The 25,848-nt window shown below is 42.2% G+C and overlaps 1 protein-coding gene across 3 annotated transcripts in view; it reads left to right on the forward strand.

The window, feature by feature from the left end:
* Positions 1-25,848, forward strand: part of SDC3 (syndecan 3) — an 86,394-nt gene that overhangs the window by 47,943 nt on the left and 12,603 nt on the right. For all 3 annotated transcript variants that reach the window (XM_081962715.1, XM_081962716.1, XM_081962717.1), the window contains exon 2: positions 23,945-24,071. In XM_081962715.1, coding sequence (XP_081818841.1) covers positions 23,945-24,071 — 127 coding nt within the window. The remainder of the gene's footprint in view (positions 1-23,944; positions 24,072-25,848) is intronic.

The raw sequence follows: 25,848 nt of genomic DNA on the forward strand, positions 1-25,848 counted from the left end.
CCCTTCCTTGCTCCCTCCTTCTTTCCTTTCCTTCTTCCTTCCTTCCTTCTTCCTTCCCTCCCACCCTCTTCTCCCTCCCTCTTCTCCTCCCTCCCTCTCTCCTCCCTTCCTTCCTTGCTCCCTCCTTCTTTCCTTTCCTTCTTCCTTCCCTCCCACCCTCTTCTCCCTCCCTCTTTTCCTCCCTCCCTCCATCTCTCCCTCCTTCCTTCCTTCTTCCCTCCCTCCCTCTCAAATATAAATTCAAAACATATATATGAGAAAGGAGAGGTGGCTTTCTCCCATAGATCCTTCTGACCTCCGCAATATTATTTCAGCATTTTTCAGTAGGATGTCCTGTAGATAGGATGTCCTGTAGATCTCCAGACTCTGAAAGATTTTTCAGCCTCCGAGGAGAGGAGAGGAGAGACTCATCCATTTTAAAACCATAGTATGGTAAGGGGAGAACTTCCCCTCAGCAAGTTCCACTGTCTCCTAAACTTATGGGAAAAAGTGTGTCGAACAAAGAGAGAGAGAAAAAAACATCCCATCGACAGTTCTTAGCCTGCAAAGGTTGTCGTGCAAACATGTGTGATACTTTTGGTCAGGTATCACTCTTTTCTATATTATCTATGCATTTTCTGGAGGACCTTTTCTTAGTGACAATGGCTGACATGGAAGGGAGGAGAAACCTTGTTTGTTCCTGTTTCCTCTCCAGAAAACATTCAGGGTGAGCAGTACAAATATTTATAGATTTACACAAATAAAACATAGGAAGATAGGAAGGGTTTTTTTAAAAAAAAAATGAACTAATGAATGAGGAGGAAATGTAGTTGACATTCAGTAGTACTTTCCAGCTTTTTAAATTCTTGAAAAACAACCCCCACCCCCAAAAACCCCTCCTAGTTTCTAAAATATTTGGTCTCTGAGAACATTCTTGGAGAGGTAAATGTTAAAAAGCCCTTTCCCTTCTTTTTATAAGATCCATGTTTATTTATTTAAGTTAATAATAAATAGTGGTGTCTTCAATATAAAATGACAGTCAAGAGTTTTGTAGTGATTTACAGTTATTTTCTTAAGACGATGTAATGATTTGAGGTTTATATATATATATATTATATTCAGTTGATTACTTGATCAATGGAATAATAAAGTAGTGAATTCTACATGTTATGACACCTACATATTCCCTGGTTATTTGCTGATGTTTTGTTATCCGGCCGTTATGCCTTTCCTCTTTCTTTCTTTCCTTTCTTCTTAGGTAGTTATTTATTTTATTCTTCACATGTTTTGAAGAATCTCACGAAAGAAGTCAAAATACTGGCCACAATCCTTTCTTTTTTTTTTACAGGCAATATGAGATGCCTTGTGATTTGCATAAAAGGAGAGAGGGCTTCCGTTGCACAATTGTGATTGCCACCTTGACTTATTTGACCTCTCCTCCTCCAGGGGATATCCTGGCATCTTTCCCAAAACACTTGGCATTTTGTTTTATTCATTTGTTATTGAATTGGTACATCAACCAATTCTCCAGAGCCATTATCTTGGATGCTAAAACTAGTCAGGGGTGTCAAACTCTATTCCATTGAGGGCCACACCAGGGTTGTGCTTGACCTCAGAGGGGCAGGGGTATGTGGACAGGGTGGGTGTGGCAAGCTTGACATCACTCATGTTGGGAGTGCCTGTGGTGGCCCGGGAGGGGCTGGGGGATCCAATGTCCACAAGAAGGAAGGTGAGATTAGTCTTGCCGGCTGCTGGTGGCCAAGTGCTAAGGCAGGACTTCCCTTCCTTCCTCCCTCCCTCCATTTTTCCCTCCCTCCCTCTTCCTTCCTTCTCTTCTTTTTCCTTCCTTCTTCCTTCTCCTTTCTTCCTTCCTCTCTTTCCTTCTTTTTCCTTCCTTGCTCTCTTCCCATCTCCCCATCTTTTTCTTTGTCTTTCCTCTTTCCCTTTCTCCTTTCCTGTCCCTTATTGGATGTTCAAGGGGCAACATTTCTCCTTTTGTTTCGCTTTGCTTTACTTTGTTTTGCTAGCCCTCTGTCAGCAAAAGCAGGGACTGGGAGGGGGCAGAGCGTGGCCCTCCCAGGCTCTATTTTTGCTGGCAGAGGCACTGTGGGCCAGTCCTTCGCCATTTCCAGGGGTGCCCCGGGGGCCAGATCTAAGTATCCAACAGGCCGGATACGGCCCATGGGCCTTGAGTTTGACACCCCTGTCCAGAGTGAAGCAAACACACACTGCTGGCTACAAAAGTTGGCCGCCCACTTTAAGATGTGATTTGAGGATGGGTTCATAATGCCGGTTACAGAACTTTTCATTGTGAATTTTACTGTTGTAGCCAACTTGGAGAAAGCACGGAAGTTCCAAAGAGATCCGTAATGTGACCATTCAGTTCAAAGCAGCAGGCCCCGAAGGAAGCTGTGGGTTTGAACTAGTGGTGGGTTCTGGATTCCGTTCCAACCAGTATGTTTGGAACGGCCCCGGCACCACCCACATGGATGCATGCAGCGCGTGCATGCGTCGTACTTCCTGTGATGCTTCTGCAAGCCTCCGCAATGCTCCAGCTGCTCGGCGGAGCATTGCGCAGGCACCGTATGTGCATGCGTGGAAGCGCCAAAGGCTTCAATGACAGGTAAGGAGATCGGGCAGGTGGGGGGCCCTCTGGAGCACCGTACCGGAACGATACCCCAGGCAGGCTCCGGTACGCCCGTACTAGGGCGTACCACCTGCAACCTGGTTTGAACCTGTGGACCGACTTGCTCCGTGGTGCCAAATGGCCTTTCTTAAGCCAAGGGTTTCAGAACCGTTGTGCCATCAAACACAGATCCGCAGTTCCAAGAATCAGTATGCCAAGATCTCACTGTTTCGATTCAAACCCTTCGGCTTGATTATGGTAGCTCTTTATATCCTGGGCTTTGTACCAACGTGGTTTGTTAGTGAGCCAGTAATGCTAAAGTCTTTATTTACAACAATATAATTAAGCTGTGGCACCGCCTTAATTGGATTGCTGTTGTCAGCTTCATTTAGCATTGCGCTGGATGCTTCCTCCCCGTCGTGTGGACCAGAATCCACAAGGAAGATCAACACTCATCATAATTTCCTTTGGCTTCCTCATCAGCAACTATGGCTTCAGCATTATCATATGGAGGGGCTGATTAGTTTTGATGCAGAGAAAGCGAACTAGACGGGCTACGAAGCAGGGAAGCATTATTTATAATCTGACAATCATAAGGACTTTGAGCTTGTCCCAGATTTACACATGGGAGTGAATCCCACAGTTTGTCTGGGGTGGGGGGAGTCAAGAGGGCAGCTTTTTGACATAGGTCACAGGCATGGCATGGGTGCAGCCGCCTTCTTGACTGCCCAATGGATGCCCCTATGCAACAATAAATCCAGTTGTAGCCTTTCATCTTTCCCAAAATATCCTTAGTGAATAGATTTAGGAAAGAAAGGATACATGAGCAACTGTTATTGATAATTCATATAGGACAGCTGTATAATATTTTTGCATCATATCTAGTGATAGTAATAGTAGTAGTAGTAGTAGTAGTAGTAGTAGTAGTAGTAGTAATGGAGCACCACTTAAGCGCGATCGGCATTGACAGATTCATGATCAGTCAATTGCAAAAGGCAGCTTTACTCGGAACAGCTTACATCCTTTCCAAAATATCCTTCGTGAATAGATTTAGGAAAGAAAGGATACATGAGCAACTGTTATTGAAATTCATATAGGACAGCTGTATAATATTTTTGCATCATATCTAGTGATAGTAGTAGTAGTAGTAGTAGTAGTAGTAGTAGTAATGGAGCACCACTTAAGCGCGATCGGCATTGACAGATTCATGATCAGTCAATTGCAAAAGGCAGCTTTACTCAGAACAGCTTACATCCTGCAATGTTACCTTTGGCATCATCAATCTGCATCTTCCCATCGCAGGATCTTGGGAAGGACTCGATAGGTAGACAGAGTTGCCAAATTCATCCTGAATACCTGGCTAACTATGCGATGAACCATCGTAACAATAATGATAGTACGTGAAGAGAGCGGAATAGAAGAGAAAGATCTGGAGAAGTTAACAAAGACTTGTAAACAGAAATAGAATGACTGTGGGAAAAGGAAGCAAAGGTAGGTGCAATTCCAAAACTTCTGGAACACCTCCTGAATGTCATCGGCATTGACGAAATCCCTATCGGTCAATTGCAAAAGGCAGCTTTATTTGGGACAACTTACAACCTCAACAATACTTTTAACCAGTGGTGAAATTCATTTTTTTTTTACTACCGGTTCTGTAGGTGTGGTTTGGTGGGCATAGCAGGGGAAGGATACTGCAAAATCCCCATTCCCTCCCTACTCTGGGGCCAGCCAGAGGTGATATTTGGCGGTTCTCTGAACCACTCAAAAATTCCGCTACGGGTTTTCCAGAACCTGTCAGAACCTGCTGAATTTCACCCCTGCTTTTTAGCATGATCAAATGCAATACCTGCCTATCCTGAGTTCTTGGGAAAGACCTGATAGTGGATAAAAATGCCAAAGCCAGTCAAAACATCTGTCTTACTGTTAGATGAATCACAATAATGAAAATTACGAGTAGGCAGCAGTGTAATTGCATTAGCTTATCTATTACTTTTGGTTTTGACAGATGTGGTCTGGGAGAAGAGCCAGTGGTGTTTCCATAGTTATCAATAGATGCTTGCTGATTACTGAAGATATTGATTACAAGTAAACCACGACATGATGATCTCATATTATGGAGTATCCCAGCTCCCAGTAGCCCCAAGAAGAGGAGAAAGGTCTAATAGCACCCGTTTATTTTGGAAATTCTTTTTTGGGTTTCATTGCACAAAAAAAACCTTCAGAATGTGGTTGTTAGTTGCGAAGTCATGTCTGACCCATTGTGACCTCATGGACAACGTTACTCCAGGCCTTCCTGTCCTCTACCCTCCTCTGGAGTCCATTTAAGCTCACACCGACTGCTTCAGTGGCAACATCCAGCCACCTCATTCTCTGTTGTCCCCTTCTTCTTTCGCCTTCCATCGTTCCTAGCAATAGGCTCTTTTCCAAGGAGCTATTCCTTCTCATTAGGTGGGCAAAGTATTTGAACCTTGAGAATATTTCAGCTCATTCAATAATTTTGGAGCTGTTTTCCTCATTTAGACCTTGTTTCTAGGTGTTTTCTACAAATGCAAAGATTGAGGTTCTCTCTGGCTCACTCATATCTCCATTTTGTGAGTTAAGGAGCCACAAGGCAGGAAGAACCAGGGTTTATCGGTGTGTGTGTGTTTGTGTCCCGAGTTATATCTTTGCAATTCTCTTCTCTCCGTGTTTCCTCTTCGTGCTGATTATCCCCAAAGGACTTGTGGTTTTCTCTCAATGGATGCGTTTTAAAATGGGGCATTATTCTCACACTTGTTTTTGAAGCGAATGGCGCTCTCAGTTCTGAAATGCATCTACTCCCCAATATACTGTATGTGAAAAATTTCTCCCGCTAAAGAGTTGCTTATATTTCTTCCCTATGGATGAGAATGTGATTAGGAAAATATTAGAATGTGCAGAAATGAATAGGTTAACACCATGGGTGAAATCTACTTACCTTCGCTACCGGTGCGCATGTGCATGCACAGAGCATCAAACACAGACGTGAGCGCACCTGCAAAGATAAGTAGGACAGCGAGGGGGGGGAAATTGCTATGCCACACAATTTATATTAGCAGGAAAGCAGGAAATACCGCTTCCCAGCTAATATAAATCGTGTGTCACAGCTGATTGTCAGAAATACCAATTCGCCCAAACTGGTAGCATTTTTTTTACTACCAGTTCAGGTGAACTGGTAGCTTTCTTTACTACCAGTTTGGGCAAACCAGTCTGAACCAGTAGCATTTCACCCCTGATTAACATTTGAAATTAAAGAGAAGGAACAATCTGATTATTGTAACATATGGGAATTATTTTATCAATGGTTAGAAAATAAATATGAAAAGTGGAAAAAAAGCAGAGTAGTGAAATAGAAAAAAATGTTCTAATAAAGTTAAATAAGTTAAGAAAAGGACCATTGTAGTATTAGGTATGGTATATATTAATATTAGTGTTAAGTCAAGAATAGATAAAATAATGAACCTGACTGTAAATTGTAATTGTTATTGTATAAAATATTTGCACAAAATATTTGTATCCAGCCGACATACTGTTTAATGGAAGATGATGTTTGAATCAAAATAAAATTTAAAAAATTGGGGGGAAAATAGTTGTGTATATTTCTGAGCTTGTGTGCATTAAGGCAAATAGTCTAAAAAGTGACGTCTGAAGTACTGCCAGAAGCTTCTTCTGGTGCCTTTATATGAAAGAGAAGAAAGAAGAAAGAAAGAAAGAAAGCAAGAAAGCAAGAAGAAAGAAAAGAAAGAAAGAAAGAAAGAAAGAAAGAAAGAAAAGAGAAAGAAAGATGGATGGATGGATGCTGGGAGAGAAGAGATGGCTTAGTGTTCTTTGCTTGCATCACTTCCCAACTGACTACAATGCAGCCAATGTTTCAGTGCAAATAAATCAAGGAAGCATTGCCAATGTTCCTTTCCTTTCCCATGTAACTGCTGCCCTGTGATTCTTGCCCCACAACGGGGACAGTTTCCTCATTGATGCTCCAGTCTTGTCTCAAGTGTGATGTGGCTCTTTCTCAGGCTGGTTTGGCCTTCTTTTCTTGGCTTTATCTTAATATTATGTACTCGGGAGAAATGTTTGAGAGTGTTAGGCAGTGGAGGTGAAGAGGTCTTTGTTGTCAGCCATTGGGCGTTTTCTTGGCATGGAATTGCCCAGGGATTTTCTGGAGAGAAACTGTGACCCAAGTCTGTTCTGATCTCCCCTTCCCCTTCCCTTCTCTTCCCTCCCTTCTTCCCTCCCTTCTTTCCTTCTTGGAGGTCTTCTAGCCCAACCCTCTGCAAAGGCGGGAAGCCCTATACCACTTCAGACAAATGGATATCCAACATCTTCTTAAAAACTTCCAATGTTGGAGCATTCACAACTTCTGGAGGCAAGTTGTTCCACTGATCAATTGTTCTAACTGTCAGGAAATTCCTCCTTCGTTCTAGGTTGCTTCTCTCCTTGATTAGTTTCCACTCATTGCTTCTTGTCCTGCCCTCAGGTGCCTTGGAGAATAGTTTGACTCCCTCTTCTTTGTGGCAACCCCTGAGATATTGGAAGACTGCTATCATGTCTCCTCTAGTCCTTCTTTTCATTAAACTAGACATACCCAGTTCCTGCAACCGTTCTTCATATGTTTTAGTCTCCAGTTCCCTAATCATCTTTGTTGCTCTTCTCTGCTCTCTTTCTGGAGTCTCCACATCTTTTCTACATCGTGGCGACCAAAACTGAATGCCGTATTCCAAGTGTGGCCTTACCAAGGCATTATAAAGTGGTATTAACACTTCACGTGATCTTGATTCTATCCCTCTGTTTATGCAGCCTAGAATTTGTTGGCTTTGATGATTGCCCATGAAGGAGCCTTCACACCCAACATCTTCACTTGTCACCTGCTACCATATATTGTTTTCAGGAGAATTTCCCCAACATTTGTTTCTCCTTTGGAAAAAACTTTATGATGGCAGCTTCTTTTTGATTGGATTGAGTAGGACAAAATGCTGGAAGGTGGTGGGATTTTTTTCCTCCCTTCCCCTATTGGCATGGTGCTAATTCTACATTCTGTCCTGCTCTTCAATAACAAATTGCCCCCCCCCCCCAAAGTGTCTGCATTCTACTTTGCTTAAATACACCCCAAACAATTCTGGTTGACCATCTGTAAGGAACAGAAGTTGGACTATGAGGATCTGTGCTCTCATGTTCTTAAACTGCATATTCTTGGCCGTTGCTACGCTTTTCCCCGTAATTGCATGGCAGGATTGCAAACTCTTGTTTACCTCTCTATTTATAGCCATGAAGGAAGGTTGAAGGAAAGGATTTGCGTACTCTGAAACGGAAGCCTGGATCAGAATTGCAGAGTTTGAAGGGAGTTATGATCACTAAAGGGAAGACCAATAATTCAAGGTCTTGTAATTTTGGACTCATACTTTGAGTGGAGGATGGAGTTGACTGGCCAGCGAACCATTCCTGAATAAATTGCAGGTTCAGTCCTTCAATCTTGGCTTTGGATTTGCTTGTTCCTCTTGCCGACAAGATCTTGCAACGAGATCGCTGAGCTTGTTGATCAGAAAGGTTGGTAGTTTGGCAGTTTGAATCCCTAGTGCTGCATAACTGAGTGAGCTCCCGTTACTTGTCCCAGCTTCTGCCAACCTAGCAGTTCGAAAGCATATAAAAATGCAAGTAGGAAACTAGGGACCACCTTTGGTGGGAAGGTAACAGTGTTCCGTGCGCCTTCAGCAATTAGTCATACCAGCCACATGACCACAGAGACATCTTTGGACAGTGCTGGCTCTTCGGTTTTCAAACAGAGATGAGTACTGCCCCTTAGAGTCGGGAACAACTAGCATACATGTGCAAGGGAAACATTTACCTTTTACCTTTACTTGCCGATTTTATTCAATCTCCTGACAGAATGCTTGAATGACTTGTTTCCATGACATTGTTAGCATTGACCAAAAATACATGACTATTGAATAGAGTAGTTCTTACTCACATCTCATGAGAACCATTTGTCAACTCAGAAGCTGGCCTGACTGAGGCCATCTTGGAGGTTTCAGTGTTGCCACTACGGTGCTGAGGGATGGGGGGGGGGGGGATAGAGATAGCTGAGGTTTTGTAGTCAAAACAAAATCGTTTCCCCTGAAAACCAAGGACATTCCCACAGGTGGCTGAAGCGAAGAAGAGTGAAGTTTCCAAGCAACCAGACACCTTGATTGGACCATGTGACTGATTGTTTGGGAAAGGGGGACATTTTTTGTTTTACTTTTAATTAGGTGAAAACTGCGGGAACCTTCAGGGTTGGTTTTCACCAGTCTGTGCCAATATGATATAGCCTATAAACCTGTTCTTTGAGGAATCTACTTGCCTTGGAGTTCTGTTTGCTATGGATCTATTACTTGGAACCCTGACACCAATATTGTCTTTGGCTTAAGAAAGTGGATGGTACTACCATTGTGGCTTATAAACCATGGTTTTGAGCTTCACGTAAGGTGAGAATCCACCATCTATTGTTTACTTGGATAATGGGTTACATATTACAAATCTCAATCTTATGGTTGATCAATCTCTCCATAGCTTAGATGGCCAATGCATGCCGTGTTTGTTCTATTTTTTTTTACAACTACTGGTGCTCAACCTTTTCCTGAATTAATGGGAGGCCTGGATGGGGTACTCAAACAAACCAGGAATAAACCAAGAATCATAGATGAATCTAAAGTTCCGAATTGCACAGCAGAATAAACAATCACAGTTGCTGCCAACAGTAAACCGTGACTTAAAATGATAATATGCTGCTTCTAAGCTAATAATTGTCCATTCCTTAAGACACCCACCTGTTGGCACCTTGCATGAAGATGAATGCAAATCAGCTAGATCAGTGCCCCCCAACCTTTTGGGCACTAGGGACTGGTTCCATGGAGAAAGGTTTTTCTGTGGACCACAGGGAGCATGGTTTTGCATGCTGCCTGCATCCCAGGATGGGGCTTCACTTGTTTGCAAGTGAACTTTTGGTATGCTGCAGATCAATGCCAGCTCACGGACCAGGGGCTGGGGAGCCCTGGGATGGATAATGGATGACAAAGATATGTCAATATCAATAGCGTTTGGACTTATATATCGCTTCTCTGTGGAACCAGTTTTTCAGCCCTAAGCAGTTGACAGAGTCAGCATATTTTATTTATTTATTTATTATTTATTTCTTAGATTTTTAGACCGCCCCCTCTCCCAAAAAGGGACTCGGGGCGGTGTACAGTCAATGCAAATAAAATACAGTCATAACAATAAAATACATTTAAATACATTTGGAGGGGGAGATAGGCTGTACAAGAAATAAATATATTCTAACCCTAAAAACATCCCAATTAAAACCCCAAACCCAATTAAAATAAAATAAATCCCCGGGAGGTAAAAACTAAGAACGTGCCAGGCCAGCTGATTGAAATTGAATATTGCCTCCAATAATCTGGCTCCTCATTTTTCCTACCTCGGAAGGTTGGAAGGCTGAGTCAACTTTGAGCCTGGTGAGATTTGAATTGCCAAACTGCTGGCAGTCGGCAGAAGTAGCCTGCAGTACTGCACTCTAACCACTGCGTCACCCCAATGCAATGGGTTGCACGCAGACTGAGTTTCCTTTTTGCAAAAATGGCATCGCTCCAGAGATTAAATTAGCAGAAAATGCTTTTTCCAATTCCAGGACCTTTTGGGGCTGGGGGGGGGGGGAGCATGGGGGGGGGCGGGGGGGAATGCTTTTTTTTGTGCAATAAAGAAGGATGCAAAAGAAGAAGAAAAAGTGGGGGAGGGAAATAGTTTTGGATTTCTTCTTGGCTATGTTTTGTCTCCCTGGAAAAGTTTGTGTTTGCTTAGGAAGAATGTTAATGGACTGCACTTGGAAGGGAACAGCATATGTTTAAAAGAAAGGCAACTTTGTTGTCAAATGGAAAATGTTCTTGTCTGAAAAATGCGCGTGCACGAACACCACCCTGCCACCCACCTCCTGTTCTTCAAGAAGCCATTCTCCATGGCTAAGAGACCTTTCTTTCTTGCCAGTTTTCTGGGAGGGTGGTAGGCAGATGTGCTTTTGCTGGAGTATTTTGTTGCAATGGCTATGCTCAAAGGGAGTTTTGAATGGTGCCCCGACTTCTTCTCCTGCTGCATTTATTGACAAACTTGCTGACCTGGTTTGAGGTACCGTATTTTTCAGAGTATAAGACGCTCTGCAGTATAAGACCCACCTAGCTTTTTGGGAGGAAAACAATGGGGAAAAAAATCTGCCACTGCCTCCCAGCAGTTTGCCTCCTTGCAGCAGATAGCAAACAGTACAGACGATATACACTGTTTGTGGTGTTACATTTCAGACTATACTTGTACAGATTCTGTGAAAATTGATGTGGCTTTCTGGAAGGATACATTGTCCTCTGCTATTTAAAAGAAGATACAATAGCACTGGGCCTCTTCTGATCAAGCCTTTATTTTAAAAAGCTTCTTCATTTTGTTAAGTTGTCTAGAACAATCATAAAGCAGTCTTTAAAAAATAAGTCTCATAATTTGAACATTCTAGAGGCATTTATAGTTATTGACTTACTTCCTTACAGCAAACAGCTTGTTTCAGTTTAGCCTGATTAGAAGAAGAAGAAAAAATCTGCCTCTGCCTCCCAGCAATTTGCCTCCAACAACAAGTTTCACTTTCAATTTCAGTTTAAGCATGGCCTCCGATGATCAGCTGTTTCAGGCTGCAGGGATTACTATCGCCTATTGCCACTTTCTCAAGCCCCATTTTCTCCGTTTGCTGCAAGGAGGTAAATTGCTGGGAGGCAGAGCCAAAGGGTGGGGGCTGGTGGGCGGGTGGGACTACATTTGATGTATAAAACACATCCAAATTTTCACACTCTTTTAGGGGAGGAAAAGGTGCGTCTTATACTCTGAAAAATACAGTGGATCTAAGGCTGATACCACCACCACCCCAAGTCCATATACAGTATCTTGATCTGCCAAAACTGGAATGCTTTGTAGTCTCCTTGCCATCCAAGACATCTACCCTCAGCTTCCGGCTTCTATGAATGATTTCCCACAGCTGTGCTGGGTATTTTTCTAAAGAGTTTGCTTATTATAGTTTTGGAACCTGAGAATTGGCAGCTTTGTCATGAAATCAACTTTCTTGTTGATGTGTGATGGGTAGGATTTGGAGCAGATCCAGCCCAGAGATGGCTGAAGAGGTCCAAAAGCAGAGTGGGCGTCACATACTGTAACAACCAGTTCGCCCAGCACCAGAAAAAACGTAATGTCAGCTGCAATATTTCTACTTTTGGTCAAAGCGCTGCAAAATGAAATCTAAGGCTGTTGCAGTCAGTTGCAGTGCGTTGCATTTCACAGCACAATGCAAATAAATGCATTTGCAGCACTCAGGATACCAAATACCGTACTTTCTTTTACCCTGTTTTTACCAGAAAATAAGACCTCCCCGGATAATAAGCCCAATAAGGCTTTTGAGCGCATGTGCTAAAATAAGCCCTCCCCGAAAATATTGCAACACAGCAGCAGCCATGAGGTGACCATGCTTGCCATCTCCTGCACCTCAAAAATAATAAGACCTCCCTGTAAATAAGACAAAGTGCTTATTTTGGGGGTCAAAAGAAAATCATACCCTGTCTTATTTTCAAGGAAACACAGTAACTTTCTATGGATCTTGTCAGAAAAGAACTTGAGCAAGTACAGGTATTACCAAACAGCAAAGTTTTAAAAAATAACAACGGAACCCAGCAACTAAAACTAGAATGTCCATTTCTAATAGTGGCCACTGATGAAATCAATCATCTCTGTGCATTTGTAAGGTGAGATATGTTGAGCATATTGGCATAAACCTTTCTGGGATGCAGTGCGATTGTCGTTTATTTATGATGGATATTCTGGGTGATTCTTCCTGAGATGAAGCTACCTCTGAGGCTTTTTAAAGAGATCAAATAAACAAAGAGGAGGATGAATGATGTGAGATAGTCCAAAGTTCTTGAAGAAAGAAGCTTGCTTTAATTAACAAGCACTGTAATAAATGAAGCTTGTTTCGTTAAATCAGTTCTTGGTTCAAAACTTAACAGATATATTTGCAGAAGATACCTAGGCTGGGGTAATGTATGAATCTGTCTGTTGTGCAATCCCAGGGAATGACTAACTGTAGGCCTCAGAAAATGCAGGTTGTGTGAATTACAGCCAGTAAGCCAGTATACCCAATTCCTCAGAAATAACCTTATTCCAGAACACACAATTTTCACAACAAAGATTCCCCTTTTAGACAAGAAGCTCTTATCAGAGGTTAGAGATGTTGGCCTACAGAAGAGGCATGTATTAGGCCAAAATCTGCATGACATTAGGTCAAAGGTTGCATAAAATCAAGGCAAAGATCATAAATGACTCTAGGAAGGCAGATTAGCCGTTCCTCTCCTGCACTGATAAATAATAGATATGCCCAGAAGGCATGATTTGAAGGCATGGTGTTACGTGAATTCTTGAAGCTGATCAGATATTTAGCTGGTCAGTACTGGGATGAGAGAAATAGAGGGACTCTGTATAGATTCCCTTGATTGATAGAAGAAAGTAGGCAGAGTCTAACTGTAACTAAATGCAGCAACCAGAATCACAGAATTTATAGGGCTGGAAGGGACCTCAGAAGTCTTCCAGTCCAACCTCCTGCTCAAGATAGGAGACCTTATATAAGTGATGATGAACCTTTTCGACACCAAGTGCCAAAAATTGGAGCACGCATGCCGGGGTGCCAGAACCTGGAAGAGAGCAGCTGTGTGGATGCTCATGATGGCCAGCTGCTTTTCCTGGTTCCATTGCACAAATGCATGCTGGACATGCACGCTGGTCTTCAAAGACCAGCTGGTTGGCATGAATGCTGGAACCCGGAAGAGAGTAGCTGGTTGGGGCATGCGCCCCAGACCAGCTGGCTGGCATGCATGTGCACAACGGAACCCGGAAGAGCAGTTAGCGACGGTGCACATGCCCACAGAAAGGGCTCTGTATGCCACCTCTGGCATGCATGCCACAGGTTTGCCATCACGGCCTTCTACCACCACAGTCAAATGACTGGCCAGTCTCTTCTTGAAAGTCTCCACCGATGAAGTACCCACAACCCAACATTTGGATTGGCTTTGGTGGTTAGCCAGAATTCTTGCCATGCCTACAGAGGAAGGGTGGTGATTTAGAAGACAGATTGAGAATCAGTAAGGAGAGAGGTTTCGGCTTAATAAGGAGGAGAAGTCTCCTAACAATAGAAGTTGTGAGCAGTGGAAGATGCTACTTCAGATTTCTCTTCAGAAGAAACTTTTTAAGAAGTCCCTGGTGCCCATCCTTTATATGCCGCCCTTACAAAACCCCACAGTCTGTTCCGCTTCTAGGATCCTTTCCACCAGGAAGAATCAGGTTAAAGCTTTTGATACGGAGTCTCAGAAACATGCAGGATTCAGTGGGACCTTTTGGCGGCTTTCTACTGGTTTGCAAGTCATACCCTTCCCACCCACCCCTCCCTGATGTTGAGAACAATCCCCAGCTTTCTTAAGGCCGAGAAGTCTGCCTGTAGCTGTACATGCCCATGAAAAGATGCTCTTTGGCGATAAGCGGGTGCATATATTTTGGGGCCTTTTGTCAGAGGAATTAAACTGTGCCAACGCCATGAATGCTAAATAATGAGGCCATGTTATTCCCGCTTTGCAAAAATATCATAATGGGGAAGCGAGTTCTTTGCGGCGTCTAAGAAGTTGAGTTTTGTTCTAACACACTGAGTCTTACTCATACATACACTAAATGAAGCAGAGGGATGGCACTTTCTTTGTCTAATGGCTTTGATATATCTCCTTGAAGTGGTGATGAAATCTATGGCAATGCTCTGTATCAGTTCAAAGGAACCCTTTGTCTGTCTGGCTAGCAGGGTATGGTGACGGAAGTCACCCTTTTTCTTGGACAAGGACATTGATTGTCTGGTGCGAACATCCTCTGCCAAGAGTCCCTTTTGCGCTCCATGCGCAAACACATCATCTCCAAGATCACTGGCTCTCACAATTGTGTGCTTGCCCTTGCAAGTTGGTTAACAGTCACGGCACAGGCTAATTTTTGAGAGCAATCATCAGCGTGAGATCAGGCTCAGCTCCATTCTCCTCGCTTCAGAAGTCCTGAAACGAATGCAGGTATTGTCCGCCAGACAGAAGATAATGGAACGAATGGAAGCAGAGGAAGAAGGAAAAGTTTCATTAGTTGATCTGCCGAGGATCAGCTGCTTGGTCAAACAAAAAACCCCTGGATTCTCATTTTCTTTTAATTGATTGCAATTTGCCCTGGTAATGGCTTCAATCAAAAGGTGGGGCTTACCTTGTTAAAATAAATAGCGCAGGATTCCTGCGCAAACATCTACCGCCAACTAGCAGCATGGGGTGTGTTGTTGTTTTTTTTGAAAGTGGAATTCTTAGTGTAAATATAGGCAGGGTGAAGGGCATTTTATTATTATTAGTTTGGTTTTTTTTAAAAAAATTTTTTTTAAAGAAAGGGCAGACACAAAATGAGATCCCCCGGGAAATGAATTGCTCCTGGTAATCCAGCATTCCAATCTCAGAGCGAGGAATAAATCTCAAATCAGACTGATGCAATTTATGCCAAGAGCTGAGAGCTTTACTTCGAATGCCCGGTCCAGCTTTAAAGCTGGGAAGGGAGGGGAGAGGAGGGGAGGAGAAGGGAGGGGAGGGGAAGAGTGTTTTTACATCTCTTCCCCGAAGACAGAACTGAGCCAGTTTGGAAATAGCTTGTGGCTAAGAGGCATGTGATGAGCATTTTATATTCTGCCTGAATAAATCCCGAGCATACGGACACATTCCGTCTATTTATATCCATTTTATTTATATCTCGGTTTAAAAGCTGCTTTTCTAATAACTTGTTTTTCCCAGTTCTTCTCTCTCTCTCTCTTTCTTTTTTAAAAAAGATACCCTTTTTAGACCAATTGCTTTCATCACCTGAGAAGGGTTGATAACTTTTTCGTTGTCCAAGATCAATTAGGGGTATTTTTTTGCCCCAAAGCAATGATGTCATAGAAGGATTTTGGTAGGCTTGGGGAATTGAGGGAAATGAGATGTTAAGCTTAACGGAAGTTTAAAGTAGCAGGTTGAGTCTATTTCGTTAAAAAATAATAGTCCCACACATACTCCTGATTATAACTTTTTTTTTTTTTTTGCTGTTGAATTTCTGCTTTGTTTCTGCTGGTAGAAAATCATTTCGTTCCTTCCCTAGCAGCAGAGCTCAGCAAATCTAGATTGATTTGGTTAGCATGCAAACTGAAGTGAGGACGTTTGCTTTTTGCCTCATTTATTGTAGAGACACAAACTTGGATTTGAGGTTAGTTTACAAATCCTGGCTTGTTTGGGATCAACACACCAGGATCGCCAACTGGTAACACTCATAAATTGAGTGTGTTTGTGATTGTGGGCTAAGGACCACTACGTTGGTATTTAAAAAAAAACACCTTCCTTCCAATTGTTGCCCTTGGAAGGAGAATTAATGAAATTATTTTGGTCCTATATGAAATTATTTTTTTAAGTTTTTTTTTTAAATAACATCTTTGCAACACATTATACTTCTTTTACATATCCATTGTGTTTCCTTTGTCTGTACATGTAAATCATACACACACACACATACACACACACTTTGTTTCTTATATCTTTTCTATCAGTTCCATATATAACAACCTTTATATACATTTAAGTCATCTTATGTCTCTTATTTCCTGCTATTTTTGTCTACAGTCTATTTTGTAATTCCGCCTCTTATTCATTCTCTGGTTTTGTATTTGTTTTGTAGTTTCTTGATCTTTCTTCTTCTCTTTATTGCTTTCCTACTTCTTTTCCTTTTTTCTCTAGCCAATTATACCATAAGTCCCATAATGAGTAATATTCGGATTCCTCTTTATCTTTTAGCTCTTTCGTGAGACTGTCCATTTCAGCCACACGTGAAATTCTTAACATCGGTGGTCTTTGAGTGCAAACAATCTATTGAAATATAACTAGTTTGCTTAAACAGCTGAGTTTGCTGTCACAACACGCAGAGACAAAGCAAATGATTTTTTACTGGTTTGACCTTGATATATTTAATTATTAGCAAAATTAAATTAAGAAAATTAATTTGATTTCAATTAATCTTTCGTATATCCTTATACCTGCACCTAATCTGTTTTACTTTGAAGTGTGTGTTTCACAATTTCAACACTAACAAAAAGGTTATGCCAATAAAGGGGCACCCTAAGGAGTAAGAGCTGTTTTTTTTTTCTGAATTCCTAAATCTTGGGTGAATTTTGTATTTTATTTTTCTGCTATTGAGATTTTCAGGGAGGATTTTCTTCTGAAAATAGTAATTGTCCTCTTGTCATGCAAAAACCATGTGTGTCTTATTGGATGATGAGTCTAATAACCGAAAACAATAACAGAATGACCCAGAAGACAGTATAAAAATGTCTAGCAAATTAGACAGTTAATATACAGCTCACAAACAGCTCACAAACAAGAACACTTGTTCTTATGTAGGATATTTGGGGTCTGGGAAGCACTCTAATGCATAGGATGTTGGGGTACCATATTTTCTTAACATAGCTAGAAGCTAGGAAGGAGTGGAACAGATACTCCCAGAATATACAATCTGTGTTGGCAAAATATACAAGGATCTGGATTGAACCGCTGTCAGTTTTTTAAGCTATGAGGGGTACCGTTTCATTTTGCTTTTCAAATATTCATTTGATTGCACTGTTGCTATTTAAACGCTACCCTCCCTTGGAGGTATTTCTATTCCATCAAAGGGAAACCAGCCAGAGCTGACACTTGAAAGAACTTGAAGTAGGATGGCTTGGGTCACACACAGTTGACGTCAAAGAGTTGGAGAGTATCTTTGACTTCCAAATGGTGTTCCTTCATCTCAATGTCCTCGCCTTCTTCTGAAGCTCAGAAAGAGAGACGGAGAGCACAGCCATTATGATGGAGGAAACAGTTACTATGGTTACTGTTGTCATGTCAATGTCTGTTTGGATAGTTATCCCAGCAGGATCCTTCAGTTCTTAACTGGGTTTTATAGTCTACTTTTATCAATATATCCTGATCAGACTTGTCTGGGTTTTGTTACATTAGCATATAAAATAAAACCCTGCTTAGTTTGGTTCCTTATAAAGCGTGATCAGAACGACATCTTTCTTTTCCTTTGCAAAATTACTAGGGGCTGGATGTAACCCTTAGTAAACCCCCATGGAATTTACCGTTTATTTCCACAGGTCTGCAGTGAACCTGGGTCGAGATGGATCCATCCAGGACCAGTTCTTAGAAAAGCATATCCCATCCTTAACCCATCCTTTCTCAAATTGGTTCACTCCAAATGTGTTTGCCTATAAATAAGCCTTTTTATTATGGTCAATTAAAAGTGATGGGAGCTGTCATTCAACATACCTTTAGGAAACCAGATTATGGAAAGCTGGGAGCTGGTGATTCTTGAAAGCCTGGGAGCTGGAGAAAAGTTCGGAGTTGCTCATTTTGATCAAGAAATATACTGAAATGGGGGAAAAAACTATCCTACCCCATATCGAGTAGATAGCTATTTTTTAAAATTATATGAATAACTTTTCTAGCTAGCCAAATACATTTCTTTGCTATGAAAGATATCTCTGTAGGCTGATGCTGAGCTTGTTGATCAGAAAGGTCGGCAGTTCGGTGGTTCGAATCCCTAGCACCGCATAATGGAGTGAGCTCCGTTTACGTGTCCCAGCTTCTGCCAATCTAGCAGTTCGAAAGCATGTACAAAATGCAAGTAGTAAAATAAGAACCACCTGTGTGGGAAGGTAACAGTGTTCCATGAACCTTTGGCGTTTAATCATGCCGGCCACATGACCGAGATGTCTTCGGACAGCGCTGGCTCTTCGACTTTGAAACGGAGATGAGCACCGCCCCCTAGAGTTGGGAACGACTAGCACATGTGTGTGAGGGGAACCTTTACCTTTAAGCCGATCAAGTGATTTATATGATTTGTTTTGCATGGACTAGGTCAGATTGTTCTGGATACCATTAGCTTATTATGTTATTATTGTTATTACTTGTTGCTTTTGTTGGTTTTAATCCAATTTTACCACCCAGAGTCCAAAATGTGAGATGAGCAGCTATGTAAATAAATAGTTAGGCTTTTCCAAAATAAAAAATGCTGAAAATATTGCCTTAAACACCTTGCTGGAGATTTCACTGTCTTCTCCACCCCTCAATGTCTACTTAGACCAGAAACCTGTAAAGTTTGGGGTACTGTAACCCTGTAAAATGATAGCAAGGTTTGTGTGATCTTCTTTGAGAAGAAAACTATTTTGTTAAGGCTACAGGTGAACAAGATGCAACTCTATCATTTCATGTTACATCTGTCATAATATCTTGTTAGAAAATATATATTTAATACAAATATTTAATATTTTAAATATTAAATATATTAAAATAATTAAAAATAGATATTTGGTTTAAAAATAGATATAAAAATAGAACAGTATACAGTAAATGTACACTTTATATTGTTCAGTTGGTTTCCTAGTATTATTTGATTGCTTATTAGTAACTTATGACTATCACTATATGTTGTATCTTAAGATTCTTGATGAATGTATTCTATTTTATTTTTCTTTATGTTCACTGAGAGCATATGCAACAAAGACAAATTCCTTGTGTGTCCAACCACACTTGGCCAATAAAGAATTCTCTTCTCTTCTCTTCTCTTCTCTTCTCTTCTCTTCTCTTCTCTTCTCTTCCCTTCCCTTCTCTTCTCTTCCCTTCCCTTCCCTTCCCTTCCATTCCCTTCCATTCCCTTCCATTCCATGTTTTCTATTCTAATCTAATCTATTCTACCCTATTTATTTTTATCTGCACTAGCAGTAGATTAGTTATCTCTAGTCTTTCTCATGCCATCTAGCAAAAAGGTTCGAGAGGAAAAATAATGGAAAAATGTCCTGAACTTGGCTAACTTCCATAAATAGTCCAAAAACAACCGATACGTTTCCACTTGCCAGCGGTTACCTGCCAGTGGAAAACCAGCCACCAATGACAGTGTCATTGATAGATGGTTAGATACATTTCGCCAACTCTCAAACTCATTCTAGGTCCTGATCCTCATTCCTGCCTTATTGCTGAAAACTCTCCTAATAAGAATTGTGTGCACAGACCAGAAAATGGTCCACAATAGTTTTGGCAAATGACCTTTGAAAAATTGCCCACCTCTGCTTTGAAAAGTGAGGACGGAGTTTTTGTGTATGCATACGGGGTTTGACCTCTCCAACAAAAGCTCCCCAAAATTCAGCCTGAAACCTTGGAGACCTCTTGCCAGGAAACTGCATTATAAATACAAAAAGTGATGTCAGAATTCAGCAGGAAAGGGAAAAGACACAGACTTGGGTAATGTCTCACCCGCTGATTATTTATTGAGTATATAAAGACTAAACACATCATTTGATAGGAAGGACGGCTTCTTAGTATGCCTGATGGTGAAGCTATGCGATTTATAAAACAAAACATGTTTTGCTCCAAGGAATAAACAGGAAGAACAGATTGGGTGAATTTATAATCGTTTACATGGTATTCTAGAGGACCTGTTTTTAAAATAGGCAGTGATTTCTCATAGGCCCATGATGGGGAACCTATGGCACACATGTCAGAGGTGCCATGCAACGCCCTCTCTGATGGCACACGAGCCGTTGCCCCAGTTGAGCTCCATCGCACATACATGCACACCTCCAGCCAGCCAACTGGTCTTCAGGTCTCTGCCGCGCATGCATGCAGGGTGGGATGTGGGCCAGGGTGCACACACATGCACAGGGAGCATGGATATGCTGGGAGTCACGTGCACATATGTGGGGGCAGGGTGTGTGCAAGGGGCGTGCTCATGCACAGAGGTGTGTGTGCAAGCATCGCATTTTGGGGATTTGGGTGTGTGCACGCTTTGAGCACTTGATCAGGAAAAGGTTAGCCACCCGTGTCATAGACTCTAGAGCAGTCTTTTTGAAACTTGGCAACTTTATGGTGTGTGGACTTCAATTCCCAGAATTCCCCAGCCAGCATGCTGAGTTGAAGCCCACGCATCTTCAGGTTGCCACGTTTCCAAAACATTGCCCTAGAGAATCTATAAGAGCCAACCTTCTCTTGTCTCCTTGCCTTTCCTTTCCTTTGAACAGTGCAACCTTGGCATCTTCCTGTTTATAATCCTGCAAACCATCAATATTTCAGTATGATTGGGGGCTACGGTGTCTGCCAGCCTAACCAGTTTTCCTGGTTGATGGCCAGGTGAGATTGTTAGAAGGATGACTGGACATTGGACCGACTTCTTGGCACTGGTGGACTTTTCATTTTTTTCCCTTTGAATCATTTAGTGGCAAAATCCCAATGCCATTGAAGTTCAAATAAGGATAAAGTCAGAGACCCAATTCCACGGTTCGTCGGCTGTTGTGGCTTAGTAAAATTACAGGTACGGTTGCTGAGAAACGAGTCCCAGCTTTGAAATGCGAGATAGCAACGATACAATACATCAGCGCTTAAAATGGTGCTGGGTAACTCTCTAAATTTTGACAGCCTAGGGATGTATTTCCTGCTTGTGCGTTTTCAACACTTCTTCAGGATTACACTCTCTTCCCCTTTTATTGGAGTTTGCATCACTTATGACGGAATTTCCCATATGGCCCAAGTAGCCTTCAACAGCGCAGTGGTCTCCAAATATTTGTGACTCTGCTTTCTGCCTGCCCCAATGAGCATAACAAATATTCAGTACTGATGGGACATAATCGGAAGCCCTGGCAGCACAGTTGAAAGTGCAGTATTTCAGGCAAACCCTGCCCACAGCCTGCAGTTTGATCCTGATGGGGCTCAAGGTTGACTCAGCCTTCCATCCTTCTGAGGTCGGTAAAATGAAGACCCAGATTGTTGGGGGCAACATGTAAATAATATGTACATCGCAAACCTCCCAGAGAGTGCGGTAAAGTGCTATGGGGCAGTATTTAAATCTAGATGCCATTGCTGTTTATAGGTTCAAAATTTGAGAAGGCTACCCTGACATTGGTTCCTTGGGAAGTGCAGACCGGTGCCGATCCCCGGCCTGGGGAGGTGGGGACCTCTGGTCTAGTGAGCTTTTGTGACTTATGGTAAATAGAGACGCAGGGTCTTCCCAGTTCCAATAACACATTAACCATTACAGCACTGGGGTTTATGCAAGGCAGTTGTTGATGCAACGACGTTCAGCTGGGGATGCTTGCAGAATTCACTTGATTTCTATTAAGGGCTGCTTTCCAAATTCCAGAGGTTTTATTTTTCTGCTAAGCTAGCAAAAATTGCTTGTAGCATTTCTGCTTTTGTCAAACTTGTCCAGCGAAGAACTGCATAGATTCATTTTTAAATGAATATAAGTTGCTGTTTCTCTTCCTTGATCCGTGGATTCTCTTCCAAGAAAAAAACAAAACCCTCCACTACTGATACTAAAATATGTGGCATTGGATGAGGGGGAGTTTGACAAAAATGTGGTGCTTTATAAGGACAAAGGTATGTTCTGCTAATGCAAATCTGCAAGAGCCTGGAGTCCCATCAAAGCGATTTCTAAATCCATGTTTCTCAACCTTGGCCATTTTAAGAGGTATGGACTACAACTCCCGGAATTGCTGGTTGGGGAATTCTGGGAACTGAAGTCCACACATTTTTAAAAGTCACCACTGTTGAGAAACACTGTAATAAATAGTTCTGCACTGTTAAATCTGCTAAGTTAACTATAATATGCTTTCCAGTTTTTTTATTAGCTTTTAAAAAATATGTTTTCAGCTGAGTTCTAAAAACAGAAAAAAATAGCCACCACATCTTAGAAAATACAGATTAACAGAGTTGGAAGGGACCTTGTAGGTCATCTAATCTAACCCCCTGCCCAAGCAGCCCCCCACACCATTTCTGACAGATGGCAGTCCATTCTCTTCTTGAAAGCCTTCAGTGATGAAGCTCCCACAAGTTCTGAAGGCGACTTCTGTTGCATGGGTTGATTGTTCCCACTGTCAGAATTTCTCCAGGTTGAAACTCTCCTTGTTCAGTTTCCATCCATGATTCCTTGTCTGGCCTTCAGGTGCTTTGGAAAATAGCTTGACCCCTTCCTCTCTGAGGCAGTCCCTCAAATATTGGAAGACTTATATCATGTCTCCCCTGGTCCTTCTCTTCACTAGACTAGCCATGCCCAGTTCCTGCAATTGTTCATCGTATGTTTTAGCCTCCAGTTCCCCTCATCATCTTGATTGCTCTTCTCTGCACTTTTTCTAGAGTCTCAACATCTTTTTTATAGTGTGGTGGCCAAAACTGGATGCAGTATTCTAGGTGTGGTCTTACTAAGGCTTTATAGAATGGTATGAATAGCTTATTTGATCTTGATTATATCCCTCTGTTAATGCAATTTAGGATTGAATTGGCTTCTTTGGCTGCTGTTGGCTCTTATTTAATTGGTTGCCCCCTAAAACTCCCAAGATCCCTCTCACATTACTGCTATTAATCCTGGTTTCACCCAGTCTATATGTATACTTTTGGTTTTTCTTGCCTAAGTGTGAATGAACCTTGCATGAACAACTACGAGTTCCTGGTGTGTTTTCCATCTATTTTTATCCCTTTTTCTTCAAGGGGGAAATATATAATAAATGACACCGAGATGAGCGGTCTTTTACAAGATGCTTGACTTTGGTGAACGGTATGCGTTGATTTCATGAAATTTGCACTGAAGGTAATTATCCTTCATTGCCAAAGAAAACTGGGATTTATGAGCTTTGCAGTCTAGTAAGTAGAGAGGAAGGCAAGAGAAAGAATCTTCGGTTCCCAGGAGAAGAAGTAATGCAGTCCTGGACAAGTGATCTATAGCCCATGAGGCCCATGGTGGCTCTTCATATAGGCTTCAAACAAGGCTGCTCTATAGAAAGGGAAGTGGTGGCTCAGTGGCTAAGGCACTGAGCTTGTCGATCAGAAAGATCAGCAGTTCGGCAGTTCGAATCCCTAGCACCAGAGTGAGCTCCCGTACTTGTCCCAGCTTCTGCCAACCTAGCAGTTTGAAAGCATGTAAAAGTGCCAGCGGAAAAATAGAAACCACTTTTGGGGGGAAGGTAACAGCGTTCCGTGCGCCTTTGGCATTTAGTCATGACCACAGAGACGTCTTCGGACAACGCTGGCTCTTCGCTTTGTAATGGAGATGAGCACCGCCCCCTAGAGTCGGGAACGATTAGCACATATGTGCGAGGGGAACCTTTACCTTTATAGAAAGTTGTTGCTGCATGAATAATGTATTTATTTGTCGGCCCTTTTCATCCTCTAGGCTCAACAGTGGCGGAATGAAAATTTCGAACGACCCATTGACATGGAGGGCTCAGGAGACAATGACTCCTTTGAAGATGAAGAACTAGAGGAAATGGAGGACTTCTATTCGGGATCTGGCTCTGGATGTGAGTATGGAAGTAAAATGGAAAAAAATACGTCATGCCAGGAAAGAATATATCACACCAGTTGTGGCTTTGATTGTCCGATTAATAGACTAGATGGAAAGGCAGAAATTGCTTTTGGATTGAATTTTTAATTCTCTCTCTCTCTCTCTCTCTCTCTCTCTCTCTCTCTCTCTGTGTGTGTGTGTGTGTGTGTGTGTGTTGTGTAGACTTGGATAGTCAGCTTCCACTTGAGAGGAAAACAATTGTTCTTTTTTTTAATAGGAGAAGAAAGTTTCAGGAAAGTTCTGAAGGGTGTGTGTGTGTGGATTTCCTGGCACTTTCTTTGGATATCAAGTGGATGTGAAATAGATGCGATTTACATATTATGCTAAGCCAACAATGATTACTTACTGTGATTTTGCTTTTGGATGTGATGTGAAGTCAGCTAACTGCTCATGGTTCATGCAATGGGCAAACCTAGTTCATACCATGGTTTAATGCAGTCTGAAAACCTGACTAGTGCCTTACCTTTCATGGTGTGCTCATTCTTTCAGAGATCAGTAGAATGATGGACAGATTCCTCTCTCTCTCTCTCTCTCTCTCTCTCTCTCTCTCCCTCCCTCTCCCTCCCTCCCTCTCTCTCCCTATCCCTCCCTCTCTACCTCTCCTTTTCTCCCTCTGCCACTCTCTCCCTCCCTCACTCCCCTTTTCCCTCTCCTTTTCTCTCTCTGCCACTCCCTCCCTCCCTCGCTCCCTTTTTCCCTCTCCCCCCCTCACACCCCAGATCACCATGTGTTCCCTCACAACAATCCACAATCCTCTGGTCACCCCCATTGCCTCACTGGAAAAAGTTCTCAAGAAATGCTAAGCGTTTTTAAAAACGGAGACACCTATTTCAGAGGAAGCTAGGTTTTGAGAAATGGGAGTGCGAATTTTGATACAATATGTGTAAAGAGGCCACCTATAGAAAGCCCATTCCCCAATGTTTGTGTTCCCCCAAACATACTGAGATAGGGCCAAGGAACACAGCTTTGAAGCGTATGTCCTCTTTCACTGCTTGAATCCCACAACGATAAGCTGAAATCCCGGCCGTGTCTATCGAAGATCTTCGAGAATGTGTTGATGTTGGATCTGATACCACTTTCCATTCTGTGGGTCCACATATTGTAGAGTGGAGGAGTTCCTATCACCCGCAATAGTCCTTTGCAATTCTCGCCCTCCATGCTAGTGACAGGAAGAGCATCCGGCCATTAAACCAGAGGTGGGTTCCTACCAGTTCAGCCCAGTTTGGGCAAACTGGTAGTAACTTGGCGGCCTGGGCCGTTGGAACTGGCAGTGACCCAGGCCTGCCATGCCTCCGAACAGGTTCTCCTACGGTGGTGCCATCTTGATTTTCAGTTCTGCACATGCGCAGGACAATTTTCATTGCTGAAATGTATTTTTTTTAAAAAAAAAATCCACCCTGCAAGGAATTACGGGGTCGTTAAATGATGATGATGATGATTAATATTATTAGTTATAACAACTGCAATGGTGAAACAAGATATAATGAAGAGCCATCTTATAATACAAATTGGGAAAACTGTAGGCCTCCAGATTGGATTAAGCCATAGTTCCCCGCCTTCCCACACAGAATGGATGCCTAAGGGTGAAGGGTGCTGGGAGTTGTAGTTTAGAAGAATCTGCAGACTGAATTCAACCGATTAAAAGAACATTGCATGCATTCATGGAGATTTGCATCTTTTAAGGGGGATGGGATGGCACAGGAAGAACGTTGCAAGAGTATAAATCTCTTAAA

The sequence above is a fragment of the Natrix helvetica genome, assembly GCF_964273705.1.
Source record: "Natrix helvetica genome assembly, chromosome: 9".
In the NCBI taxonomy this organism is placed as follows: Eukaryota; Metazoa; Chordata; class Lepidosauria; order Squamata; family Natricidae; genus Natrix; species Natrix helvetica.